Here is a 13,200-nt window from a genome sequence, read left to right on the forward strand (position 1 = left end):
GGAAAGCTACTTAAGGACACAAACCTCCATTCCACAGAATCTATGTTTTAAAATGTATGTGGTTTCCTAAAGATTTTGCCAGGTGCAGTTCGAATGAAATGTCTAAGAAAAAAAAAAAAAGAAAAGAAAGAAACCTAGAGCATCGTTAGAGTGGATCCTAACATGCACATTTCATTTTCATTCATTTCAGTATGGGAGAATTGATTCAGGTGCTTGTGAGTCAGGCTTCTATCTGTGCTTCTAAGCTTCTATGTATTTTAGGAGGTAGCTTTTAAATGGTTATTTTTTGCCCTTGTTGTTGTTGTTTATTTGTTCATTTTTTGTGTTTTAGTAGTTGGAATCCTGGGCAGTCCTATAGGAGTTCCACTTGGTTTTTCAGCATTGCTCCCTTGAACTGCTGCAGACTAACTCCAACTGTGTAGTTTAAGACATAGGTTTATCGAACTCATTCAGCTGCTTCTGGAACTTGGTGTGCAGAGGAGTCATGCAAAGCAACTGAGCGGCAGGTGAACTGAGCTTTTGATGATTATCACAATAGCAAAAAGAAAAAAAGAAAAGAAAAAGAAACCTTTCCTTGTATTCTGTGAGTGCTTTTGTGTGATTAATCTACACTCGCCCAACAGAGCTTAATGCCTGAATTTGCAGCATGTAGATTTTTCAGTACAGTGGTAGGAACAAAGCAAGTGCTTAATAAGTCTTTGTTGGATTCGATGTCATTGTGAAGATAGTCTTTTTCTCATTAGTTGCTTGTCAATATTCTCTTTTCCCAACTAGGACTCCCTCTGCCTTCTTGTTTACCTGTGTGTGTAAACACAGAAACTTACAGGAGACTATGTAGGGTCTAAAATGAATTGGGAAGTGAAATCCAATCATGGCCCAGCATGCTTTCGCCATTCTGTTTTACACAAACCTTGCTAAACTCTGCTGTTAGAAGCATACATTTGAGAAATGAGTGAGATTTCAGAGCCTGTAACACACAGTAGGAACACTCAACACTTTTATGTGGTCGAGTCAAAGAAAGAATCACGAAAGAGGTGGTTTCAGAGGATAGGGAAGATGTAGAGGAGCATATTCAATGAAGCTGACATTCCAGAGAATGCCTTTATTTTTTCACAAAGATATGAAGCCCGAGGAAACCACATCATCTTGGTAGTTTTTCATTAAAATATTTGACTAAAATGTTTGATTACTATGCATGTTTTTGTTCATGATCTTTGTATGATGAGTAAATGCATTCCGTGATGCATTAATATTTGCAATGCCATGCAATGTACTAAAGAATTTCTTCATGGGTGAGCAAAGCCAACTTTAAAATCATTGTCTTCAACCATTTGTTCCCTGATCCAACACACTTGTCTTATTACAGTTTCAGAGGATTAAGAAACTAGAAAAAGTATTAAATATCATTGGCTATAATTCCTTCATTTTAAAGTTGAAAATGCTAAAGCTGAAAGAGTAATCTTTTCTCCTGATTTCACATTTAATATCAGAACTGGTACTGGTACTGAATCCAAGTTTCCAGATTCTCCAGAGTTTTTTTCTAAAAAGGACCAGGAATATCAATAAATCTTAATAAATAAATGACAATTGAATAAAAATGATTTTCAAGGTACTGTCATTGAAATAGGGGTTTAATGGATAAACACTGTTTATGAGGACTTACATACTAGTTGAAAATCCACAAAAATATTTAAAAATAATATAATAAAAAGTAGCATATTTTTACATTTGATTTTTTATAGTTTTTAAATTTTTTAAAAAATTACATTTCATAAAGTAGGAAAATTATATGAAATTCAATTTTTTCTTTCCATAAAAAATGTTTTTTGGGCACATGGTCATGCTGATTCACTTATGTATCTTCAATGAATGTTTTTGCTCTACGACAGCAGAATTAGATATTCGCAGAGACCTATGACCTACGAAGCCTAAAATATTTGCTTTCTGCCCTCTACAGAATCAGTTTGCCAATCCTGGACTAAGTTCAATAGAATTTAGCAAAAAGAGCAAAAAACAGAGCAATTAAACAATTGTGTTCACAATACAGAGGACCTGTGTTTTAGAGCATAATATGTAGGTTAAAAATTTTTGGAAAAAAATGTTTGTACACATTTACTAAGAATTTTAAGCTTTGGCTCTTCTTTTTCTTGACATTTTTCATTGGGGGAAAATAAGAAACCTATTTCTATTTTCAAGCTAGAGTAGTTCTTGCAGTAGTTTAAATATTAAAATTTATTTATTTTTTTCTCATTTGCAAAATCAGTATGTCAATATGAACCACATAATGATGGCATGAGAAGTGACAACATAAGTAAAATGAATAGCACTTTCCTGGCACATAGTAGCTACTATTTTAATACTGTCATCATTGTTCTTTTGCGCCATTAAATAATTCGTGATCTACTAGACTAAGAACTATAAAGTATCACCCGCATTCTTAGTTTCTGAAGTACAAATGTGAAACAAATATGTGAAAATATAATTGCATACAAGTCAAAAGAAATAAATAGTTATTTAACTTCTCCTTCCCCAAATGAGTATTTTAATTAACTAATCCAAATGTCTCAACATGTTGCTTTTTAATATCCTTTCATCTGCTATTGACTTGAAAGAAAGAAAGGCAGTTTAAAGTATGGAAGAATCTTGAAATGTCAGCAAAGGAAGGCAACCCTAAAAAGTTAAAAGACCTGATTAAAGTTTGTTTGAAGGTTCTGCCAGATAAATTCCAACTAATGCACTATGGAATCCTAAATATGTTTGTTCAGTAGCCGCTAACACCAGTTGAAAATGTTTGCATTTTGCAGAATAACCAAGTACCAGTTCACTTGCAAGTAAGATCTCACAGTCTTGGATAGCTCCTTTTTAAAAATAAAATGTAGCTCTCCTTATAATATTGCAATGTTCTCCTCCACGACTGTTTCAGTGCTTTATGACTGACAAAGAGAGTCATTAGAAGTCTGTTTGATGGACATAACTAAGTGAATTGGGGTGGGGGGGTGTGGAGGAAGCGCCTGTCCCATTCAAAAATAATTGATGTGACTGAGACAGCTGTATGTGAGTTCCAGATAAGGAAATTTATGGAGAAACTACTGAAGCTAAAAAGGAAGGTGCACATTTAAAGTTCCCAATAAAGTTGTCTGTAAGACACAGAGCAGCATTCAATAGAAAGAAAGAGATTTACCTGAAGTTCTTTCCACTGGCATCCTTAGGGTCCTATCCTCTTGCAAATAAAATCCCCATAAAGGCAGTGTCACTAGGTTGTAAGAAATGAACTCCAAGGGGAAAGTTTCTGCACTCTTACACCAATGCCGTGCTTTCTCTTTTACTGTAAGTATTGTGTATAATATGATATTCCCAATGCTCAACTATTTTCTTTTTCCTTTTCTAAAATTAGCCACTGCCCTATCAAAGAAAACAATTCATCTTCATCTTGCAGATTGCAACTTAGATTTTGCTAACGTAACCAAATATTTTAAAGTATGTCTGATAATGGGATGTGATATTTGCTTTTATGCTGTGATGTTTACCTTTTGATTTAACAATTTAGAATGGCTAAAAATAAAGGCATTGTTATTCATCGTTTTGAATATGCATCAGGTTTCTATTGCTTTTCTTAGAAACTATAAATGAAATTAGTGACAGCATTTTTTTAAATAGGTAGAACTTGGAAATGTTATACATATTTTGTAATGATTGTGTTCTGAAAACAAAATAGCATATTGATGTTAATTTCAAATTTAATTTCCTGAAAGGTGCAGATTGTAAACAGTATATGTTATTTTATCAGTACTTTCAAAAAAAGAAGCGTGATTATATGGTTCTCTGAAATAAAAAAAAAATGAATATCTGCAAGTTAAAATAAAAAATGAGGCAGCTATCATATTTGTAGTTCAGTTGACCATCATCTTTTTAGACATTAAGAAAAATACTTTTTAGAAAACTGTTTTAATCCTCTAATAAATTTGAAATGTGTGGATTTAACTTTCCTTGAACACTTTGGAAACATTATCAATCATGGAAATACAATTTTACAAAGAAAAAATAAAAGAAGCAAATGCTCACCATATTTTCCCCTCGTGTATGCCTTACTCCTTGAAATAATGTCATTAGAACACAAGCCTTATTTTTGTAATCCAGATACATTCTAACTCCTCTCCTCATCTAAGCAGGCTGTCTTTTTCCTGATCTCAAGTTCAGCAATATACTGGGTTTAGCATCTTTTCATTTTTTCAAAAAAAAAAGAAAAAGAAAAAAAAATATTAATGAGAAGATGCATTTATTAAATATGTTACGTCGTATACCCCGTAGCACCCGAATTAAAAAAAAATCTTATTCGCTGTTTGTCCTTTCAAGGCTGTAAGGTTGATTTTACATGGAAATGATTACTGCCATCACACATCCCTCAGGTTGGGCTCACCAGAATTTCTAATGAGGAGAGGCTAGAAAGAAGTAGCCATCCTCATGGTCACCCACAGAGAGAGAGAGAGCAAAAATCGAAGGCAGAGAGGACCTCTCCATTAACAGCTTTGCCTATTCCCCAAGTGACCTGTAAATTTCTAGAAAATAAATCATATAAAATTATATTAAGAGTGGGAAATGCTGGTTCCCAGTCTACATGTAGTTTAAAGCAATGTCAACTCTAAGCATTTCCATCCGCTGGGCACTGAGATGACAATGAAGGCACATCCAACCCTGCAGGGATTGTATAGTATCTGGAGTTAACTTTTAACATATTTGTAACAACCTTTAAAATACCTGGGCAGGCCCTATAGTAGAGTATGTCTTGAAGTAAAAGTGTCCAGTGTGTTGTAATGGAGTCAAAAACTAGTTGATGAATGCCATTCTAGAATAATAGACTATCAAAATGTTTATGTTTAATAAATAGTTTTTTAAAAATTTGTTAGTGTATGTATATGTTTTACAAAGAACTTGTAGTTAGAACAATAAAACCTTAGTGTATTAAGAAGAGAATTGGGATTGAAATTTAATAATTTTTTAAAAAAATTCCATTTAAAAGCATTGTGAATTACTGAGGTAGAAGAATATATATATATATTTTTCAGTAAAAAAAAAAAAACAAAAACAAAAAACAAAAAACTAAAACATATGGGAGATAGTTCTAGTTATGTAGCTATATAGCTGTTGCCAGAGGTATAATGCCTTTTATAGTATATGTCTTTGAGGGAGCTGAAGGCTCTTTTTATAAACCATCTCATTATTTCCCTGGGAATTTAAGTTAGTAAGCGGCAGTTATTATTATCTCTGTTTTATAGATCCTGAGCCTAAGGCATAAGAACTGAGGGTTGGCTAACTTGTCTGAGGTCAATAAGGACTCAATAGAGTTGCTTGGGATAGAATCTTTTTATTTTTCTATTATACTATTTTGTTTCTCATTACACACATACATACACACATGCACACACACAGATAGCACACAAACGTGTTCTCAACATCTTTTGTAATTTTATTTTTAATTTTATTTCTCTCTTAAGTCTACTTAGTTTACTTATCTTCTCTGATTTCTTTCATTCACCAACCACCTTACGTTTTGAGGCACTCTTTTTTGCTTGTGTTTTTAAATATTTACCTTAAAACTAAATATTTTTCAATACAATGAAGAAAGACAAAAATATAAACAAATTAAATTCAACACAAATTTTTTTCTTTTAACTATGATCTTACTTTTCTCATGACATATTTTAAAAATTTTCTTCATTTTTTTTTTTATTTATCCATATATTTACATTCCAGTCTTTTACTTGCTTTAGTCTAATCTCCTAGAATTGTTCTTGAGAGTTTAGAGATATGAAATAACCATGAGAACCTTCTAAGGGGTGAACTCAGTGGACATGTGGTAGTCAGCAGTTTTCTCCATGGCTCCGACGCCTTTGATCATATAGGATTTTCTTTCTTTCCAGAAATGATTGGCTTGCTTGGCTTCTGAATTTCAAAAGTGACATGGTTTTCTCACCTACCCTCTTGTATCCTTTGCTGATAGCCTCAAATATGGAATCTGTAATCAGCCCTCAAGTATATATTATCTATCAAACTTCATTCTCAACCCACAAATCTGTCCTTGGCAATGCCTTCCCTAATTCCCAAACAGGTTTTGCAGCATCTTTTTAACACCTCTATTTTGTCGGAAACTTGATCATATTTTGTTTGTTTTATATACCTGTAAAATATTTAGTTTCTTAAATGTGTAGAATCATTGTTGAAAAAGCCTTGAAGTCCATAATATGTACAAAACAAATGTAGGTATAGTGAAATAATGACTGAATCCAGTCAGCCACACAGGCCCTAGAATGGCCTTGGTCCCCATTCTCATTGCTGTTTCTCCACAGCTCACTTTTTCTTAGCATAACCCTCTGCCTTCAACATATCTTCAAACTCCTTTTTTTGTAAGGATTTGCCAGATCATGTCTTCGATTTCACTCTTATAATTAGTTTGTTCATTTGCCTAACTAAAATCTTTGATATCTGCTCACTCCTGTTTATGTCTCACATATATCACACTGAAAAATTTGGGAGTGATTTTCTTGGAGACCTCTTTCTTGAATTCCTTATTCAATTTTCAAGTACATCTTCACAGTTTCAAATAACTAGAAGGCTGATACTCTTCCTCAAGCTTATGCTTTTTTCTCTTTTAGAAAGATCAGTTTGCTCTCGTAGGACATCAAATCTTTTATTACCAAAGACAGAAAAATGCAAAGCTCAGACACCTCAGGTCACTAGATTTATTTATGTAATATTTTTGCATTTCAAGATGGAACCATGGTTCTACTGACTCTTCAGGGAAACTCTATGGCCATTTAAGGGATGAGCTGGTTTCCTGGAGCAGTGTGGTCTTTTCGACTTCTTTCCGTGTGTTCTTTCAGTGATGGGGGGGGTCTCCTTCCTCTTTGTGCCTCTTCATGACCTGGCGGATCTTATAAACTACTGATATTCAGTTCCATAAGGAACACTGATTTCATCAGTGGGACTGGTGTTGGTACTAGATTTATTCACAAGAGCTCAGGATCACACTAAAGCATATCTACGTTTGAGAGTCACTACTTAAACTATGCTACTTCAAACTATCAGTAAGTAACAAAGTGACAGTTACATGTGTAATGCAAACTCATTCTCTCTGTTACACATTTGACATAATACTTTGTATTTTTGCTTTAGTCAATATTTCTGGAATACACAAATAATATGAATTCTGTGTCATAACTTCTATTATAAAATCTGTCTTCTCAATAGACACAACCCGATGATGAAGGATGGGATGTAAATACTTGTTTGTCCATCCATCTATCCATCCATCTGTCAATCCATCCGTCTGTCCGTCCATCCATCCATCCATCCATCCATCCATCCATCCATCCATCCATCCGTCCGTCCTTCCGTCCATCCGTCGATCTGTCCATCCAGCTACCCACCCATCTATCTATCTATCTATCTATCTATCTATCTATCTATCTATCTATCTATCTATCTATCTATCTATCTATCATCTTTCTCTTCATCTATATCTAAATTTATATGTCTGATTTACTATTAAAACTAAAGCTTAACTCTTACAGATTTCGGGTTTTAGGATTCTGTACTAATTTGGTTCACATTGCCAACTTAAAAACTTTGCTTCAAGAATTTTCTTTATTAAAAATTATTAACTAGAGAAGTAGTAATATAATGCTGCTATTGTACTGTAGACATTTAATGGCCTATTTTAAAATTCAGATAAAAATGAGAGATGGAGTATTTTATGATACACTGTGTGATACTCTTTATTTTTAAGATATTATTTTGAATGAAAAACATACAAAAAGAAAACATTAATAAATCAAAGTATTTTTTAGTATACCTATTTATCACAGTATTTTAAAGTTAAAACATTTTTTCTTCCATCATTAAGTTTAATATGTAACCTAAAATAATTCATGGTGATTAAAATATTAAAAGTAGAGCAAAAAATTAAGAAAATAAAATGCACAGATATATTCACTGCAGTTATTATGTAATACATTATAAAAAATCATTATTTTTGACATTTTTTATTGCAGACATGGCCTGTCACCAATCTGTTATCCTAGCATTACTTTTGGTAGAACCAACATTTAAACACAGATTCTAACATTACCACTTTCACCCAGACATAACCCTCTTTTCTATTTTTATATCAAAATATAACACTATTTGTCATAATTTCTTATTTATTTTCCCTTTGTCAATTTATAAGTATAAATTATATATTTCTTTATTTTGAACTTTTTACCTTAGTAAAGACTGATTCTTAAAGATTTGAAAGCCATTAATATAGATTTTGAACCGCCTTTCCCCCTCTCTCTCTGTATGTATAAAATTTATATAAATTCTTTTTATTTTGCTCTGTCTTGAAGTGATAATATACCTTCATGATCCTTGATGTTCTTTACTAAATTAAACATTGTCATTAAAATATTATTGTTTAGTAGTATTTGATGAGTATCTTCTGTGTGGTTTTAGAAGACTGTCAGTGGTCTCATTTCCAAGGTGAGACCAAAGACATAAAACAAATCACATTTTGTAGTAAACTGAGAGTGAAACATGGGAAAAAAAGAAAATATACATATAAGATAAAGCATGGTAAATACAAATTGATTTCTACATCTATTTAGATTAAGGTAAAATATTACAATCATACTACTGTAAAGAAATATGAGAATTATTAATGAAACAAGGATAATGCTTCAATGTAGTTTATTGTCAGTAAATTTTGGCCTATGCTGTTTATACTAGACATATTTTGTAATTGTTTTAAAATACTGAAGCTCCAATTCAGCAAAATATTATAAAGAAGAGTATGTACTTTAAATATTTTCCCTTTACAGTAATATTCAGCAGTTTTAAAAGTTTAGCATAAAAAAGGATTTTATGAAGACTGAATACTACAAATAACTACATGAAAGGCAAGGTACTCATTAGAAACACCAATAAGAGACAATATAAAGGGAAGCTTTGTAGAAGTGTGTGCGTCTTTAGTAAAGTCGATTTATAAATTTTGGGGAAATGTCACAATGCTCTTGCTTTCCCATTATTAACCTGCCATATGTGGATATTCCTTAACATTTTAAATAATTCTACTAGTCACAATTGTGATAAATGATTTGTACTGTTAGTATTCAAGTTATAAAATGGCAAAAAAGTTTCTTTCCCTTTCTCACTATATTCTAGTAACATTACTTTTATACTTTATATTAAAAAGAGATAGTATGAGTTATAGGTTTAAAAATTCATACATTTATGCCAGTTTCAAATCATACAAGAGCTTAATGGATACAGCTATTGACAAGAATAACCTCAGACAAATATTACAGAAACTTTTTCGTATATTTTTTTCAAATATTACATATGTAGCACTGTCCATGCATGGTTTTAGTTTGTTTCCCGGATGAACCTATTTTTTTTGTTGTTGTTGTTTTATTTTGTAGTTACAATAATCTGTAAATTCCTTACATAAGAAATCTTCACTACAGCCAATTGTCAGTATTATATAAATTGTGAGGTCCAATTGGGTAAAGATTTGCAACAGTTTTTTAATACAGCCTAAAGACTGTTCATAATGTTACTTTTTTAGAACGAACTATAGTCATAGTAAGCTATGACTATATTAAACTTAGTTATATTAAACTTATATGACTATTTTAAACTTTTAAAATTTGTGTTTATGTCCTGGTTAAGGAAAATTTTATCTATTATTTCAATACTACCCTTAAAATTTCAAAGTCAATAGGCAATATTTTTAATATGAATAAACTAAGAAATATATTCTTATTTCTTAGCACTGCGCTCTAAATTTCTAGTTATCGGCTGTACCTTTAATAGTTTAAGTCAACTGCCAGAACACTCATTTTTAAACCATTATGTCATATGGAACAAGTGTTTAAAAATGAAGTCTTCTTACAATGGATTGGTTCAATATTTATTGCTTCCCAAATCGCTGACCCTTGTTTCTAAAGTCTATTCGTGAAAAAGCATATCTGAAGTGAAGACTACTGAATAAAAAAAGATTGAATATGTGGAACTAACAAAAATTTAGATGTGTTTTAGTCAAATTGCTGTTTTCTTATCTCTATTTAAGAAAGGGAATTTTCAGTTTTTTCATAATAGAATCTAAGTTCTGGGCATTGCCTTAGAGAATTCAGAGTTAACCAAATAGATGTCAACATACCATATTAAGCATTTTGTATTGAATTAGTTGTCAATAGGCCTTAATGTATGTAATTTATGTATTTTTTTAATACGATCATTTACAGTCTTATATTTTAGTGACATTCAGAATCTTTTCTTTTACAGCCATTTCGTAGAGTGACGTTTTCTGTTGTGAGTCAGCCTCAGGACCCACATCAGGGGTCACTGCAGAGTTGCTATGACAGCGGGCTGGAGGAGTCAGAAACACCAAGCAGTAAGAGTTCATCAGGGCCAAGACTGGGTGCCCTTCCACTCCCAGAGGACAACTATGAAAGGACCACGCCGGATGGCAGTGTTGGTGAGGCAGAGCATATGGAAAATGGTAGGGGCAAACACGACATCCACACACATAATCACGCTAGTGAGCCATAATAAGTAGACTTGCAAGGTCAGTCTAAAACCAAAATAAAGTAGCTGACACTAAAACTATTTTATTGGAAATAATAAATATTTGTTAAAGTGCAGAAATGCCAAATAAAGGAACATAACTATATAGATAAAATTTACTAAATTTGCACCATTATTTTAAAACAGCCTGTCAGAAATAAACACATTTACAAATAAGAGTAGTACCTGGTATGAAACAAACTAAATTAGTGCATAATACCTAAACAATAGCAACTTGAGAAAGGTCTTGCGTTATTGTTTTCTTCTATTCATTTTTGTCATGCAACTATTTCTTCAATTGCAACTGTCCAGTCTTAGTGAAAAGATATGTTGATAAACACACTTTATTTGACTCTCTCTTCTCCTGAAAAGCATTTTCAAACTCTTCCTTTCCAGTGATAGCTGAAATGGAGTCAGAGAAGGAGAACATTGCCTATCTTGTTCTTAAAAAGATATTATAAATGCTGTTAGAACTCCCCTCTCACTTAAGTATAAGTTTTTTTTTCTCATTTTTGTGCAAGAGAACAGTAGGAAGGCAAATGATAGTATTTCATATTCTTACTCTGTTGTGAGATGATTTTCATAATTACTACAATTGACCTTCTATACATTTTTTTTAAGTTATAAAATTAGATTACAAATAGTACTTACAAAACATTACACATTGTTTATGTTCCCAAAGACCATTAGGTGATTTATTTTTTTGGATTTCAGGTTATAAATAAATGCCCGAGAAATAGATTTATGACTAATAATGGAATGGTGAAGTTCTTACTAAATTTATTATTATTTCAAATATAAAAAGAGAGTATATATAGGGGAAGGAAGGAGAATTACATGCATTTTATCTTCAGTGAGAACTTGAAATGAATTTATGTCTTTCACCATCCCATCCCCCAAGTGAAGTAAGATATTCTAACTTTTTGTTATATACCAGTTTCTTAGAGATGGTATGCAAATAGAGCATATTAATGCAGGAGAAACTGATAATTTCTGGAAATTTACCTATGAATATTAAAATTCAATATTAGAGCATAATATGTCATAAGTGACCCCAAATGAAATTATCACTAAGCTAAACAATGTTAAATAATTATTTTTTTCCCACATTGTTATCTGGATGAGACGATATGATACCAGGGTCTGATACTGATAATCTCTCTTGATTAATTACTCAGAGTTTAAATGGCATTTTGCCTTTATGGCTATAAAGGCATGCTTATCTGTGTGTATGGTGGTGTGTGTTTACGTGAATGGGAGTTTGATATGATTTTTAAGAATTAACTTTAGTATTTTTTAAATAAGTAAAAAAATTTTTGGCATGAATTGTGATGCTGATGAATATATATTTAAGGCGAATATGTTTGAAATGATTTACACAAAAGTAAATATTAAATTTAAAATACAGTAATAATATTTTATATACACACATGCATGTATACACACATACCTAGACAAGCAGGGTTAATTTAAGAGCATTACTATATCTATGATTACTTTTTGATATTATTATATAATTTTATTTGTTTTTAAAAGTACTTTTCTCACTATAAAAAATATAATGTATAAGTATTTCCTGGATATCAGCTATATTAATAGAAAAAACATTGTATCATTGGCATTATAATCAAATTTTAATGTTATTTTTGTTTTTCTATTTTTGAGTTTAAGGAGGTTCAATGCCTTTAAAATAAGAAAGAAATGATAAATAATAAACATAATTATATATGGCAAACACTTATTGGTTACTTTTTAGAAAACATACATGTCATAAAAAACGTAACAGATGAGCTTGTTAAGAGACTAGCATGTTTACTGAGAAACAGTTCCCAAAGAAGGCTTTTAGTTATTTTTATAACTACATTTTTAGTTTGGCAACAGTAAGGGCCATTATAATATAACTGTTTTTTCCTGATTTTATATGTGACTGACACTCGAAATTCTAAGTTTATATAACCATTCATCACCTGCTAGCTGTGATTCACGTTAGCCCTGATCTATAGGTAATGAAAAGAGATGTGATTTACTTATCCAAATGTAGGAGTTGACATTTGAATAAGAGTTTGGTTGGGTCCAAGTTTTCAGACTAACATCTAGCTGTAAAGTCCAATTGTATTGCTTGAATTCTGGTAATTTCATTTTCAATATTAATGGGTCATTCTGACATAAACAAAATTGGAATTGAAACCTGTCAAGTATTCATTTGTCACATTTAATTGGAATCCAGGTAATCGGCAGTGTTTTGCTTGGTTAGGTTTTAATCAGGATTTGTATTGGATTTTCCATGAAAATACCATTTTGGATGCTGTCCTAGTTCCTAAATATTATTAAATCAAATATTTTCCTTAAATTTTAACCTATGTGAAACAATATAGTCATAACTTATTTTTGGATTAACTTTTATTGTAAAATTTAAAAGATAATTTTCAATGCAATAATATATAACATTTTAATGTCAATGTAAACTGGGTGTAAGTTGGGACAGCTGATGATAAAAATAAGTTGTTACAGATGCTGTAGTAAGTACATAACTAAATACAGAAAAAATTAAGTCGATAGGCAGGGAAATGTGTTTATATTTTCCAAAAGCTTTTATCT

At 31.6% G+C, this 13,200-nt stretch overlaps 1 protein-coding gene across 1 annotated transcript in view; it reads left to right on the forward strand.

The window, feature by feature from the left end:
• PCDH7 (protocadherin 7) overlaps window positions 1–13,200 on the forward strand; it is a 410,853-nt gene that overhangs the window by 177,347 nt on the left and 220,306 nt on the right. The window contains exon 3 of the mRNA XM_011365973.2: window positions 10,321–10,537. Coding sequence (XP_011364275.1) covers window positions 10,321–10,537 — 217 coding nt within the window. The remainder of the gene's footprint in view (window positions 1–10,320; window positions 10,538–13,200) is intronic.

Source organism: Pteropus vampyrus, unplaced genomic scaffold, assembly GCF_000151845.1.
Source record: "Pteropus vampyrus isolate Shadow unplaced genomic scaffold, Pvam_2.0 Scaffold5, whole genome shotgun sequence".
NCBI lineage: Eukaryota > Metazoa > Chordata > Mammalia > Chiroptera > Pteropodidae > Pteropus > Pteropus vampyrus.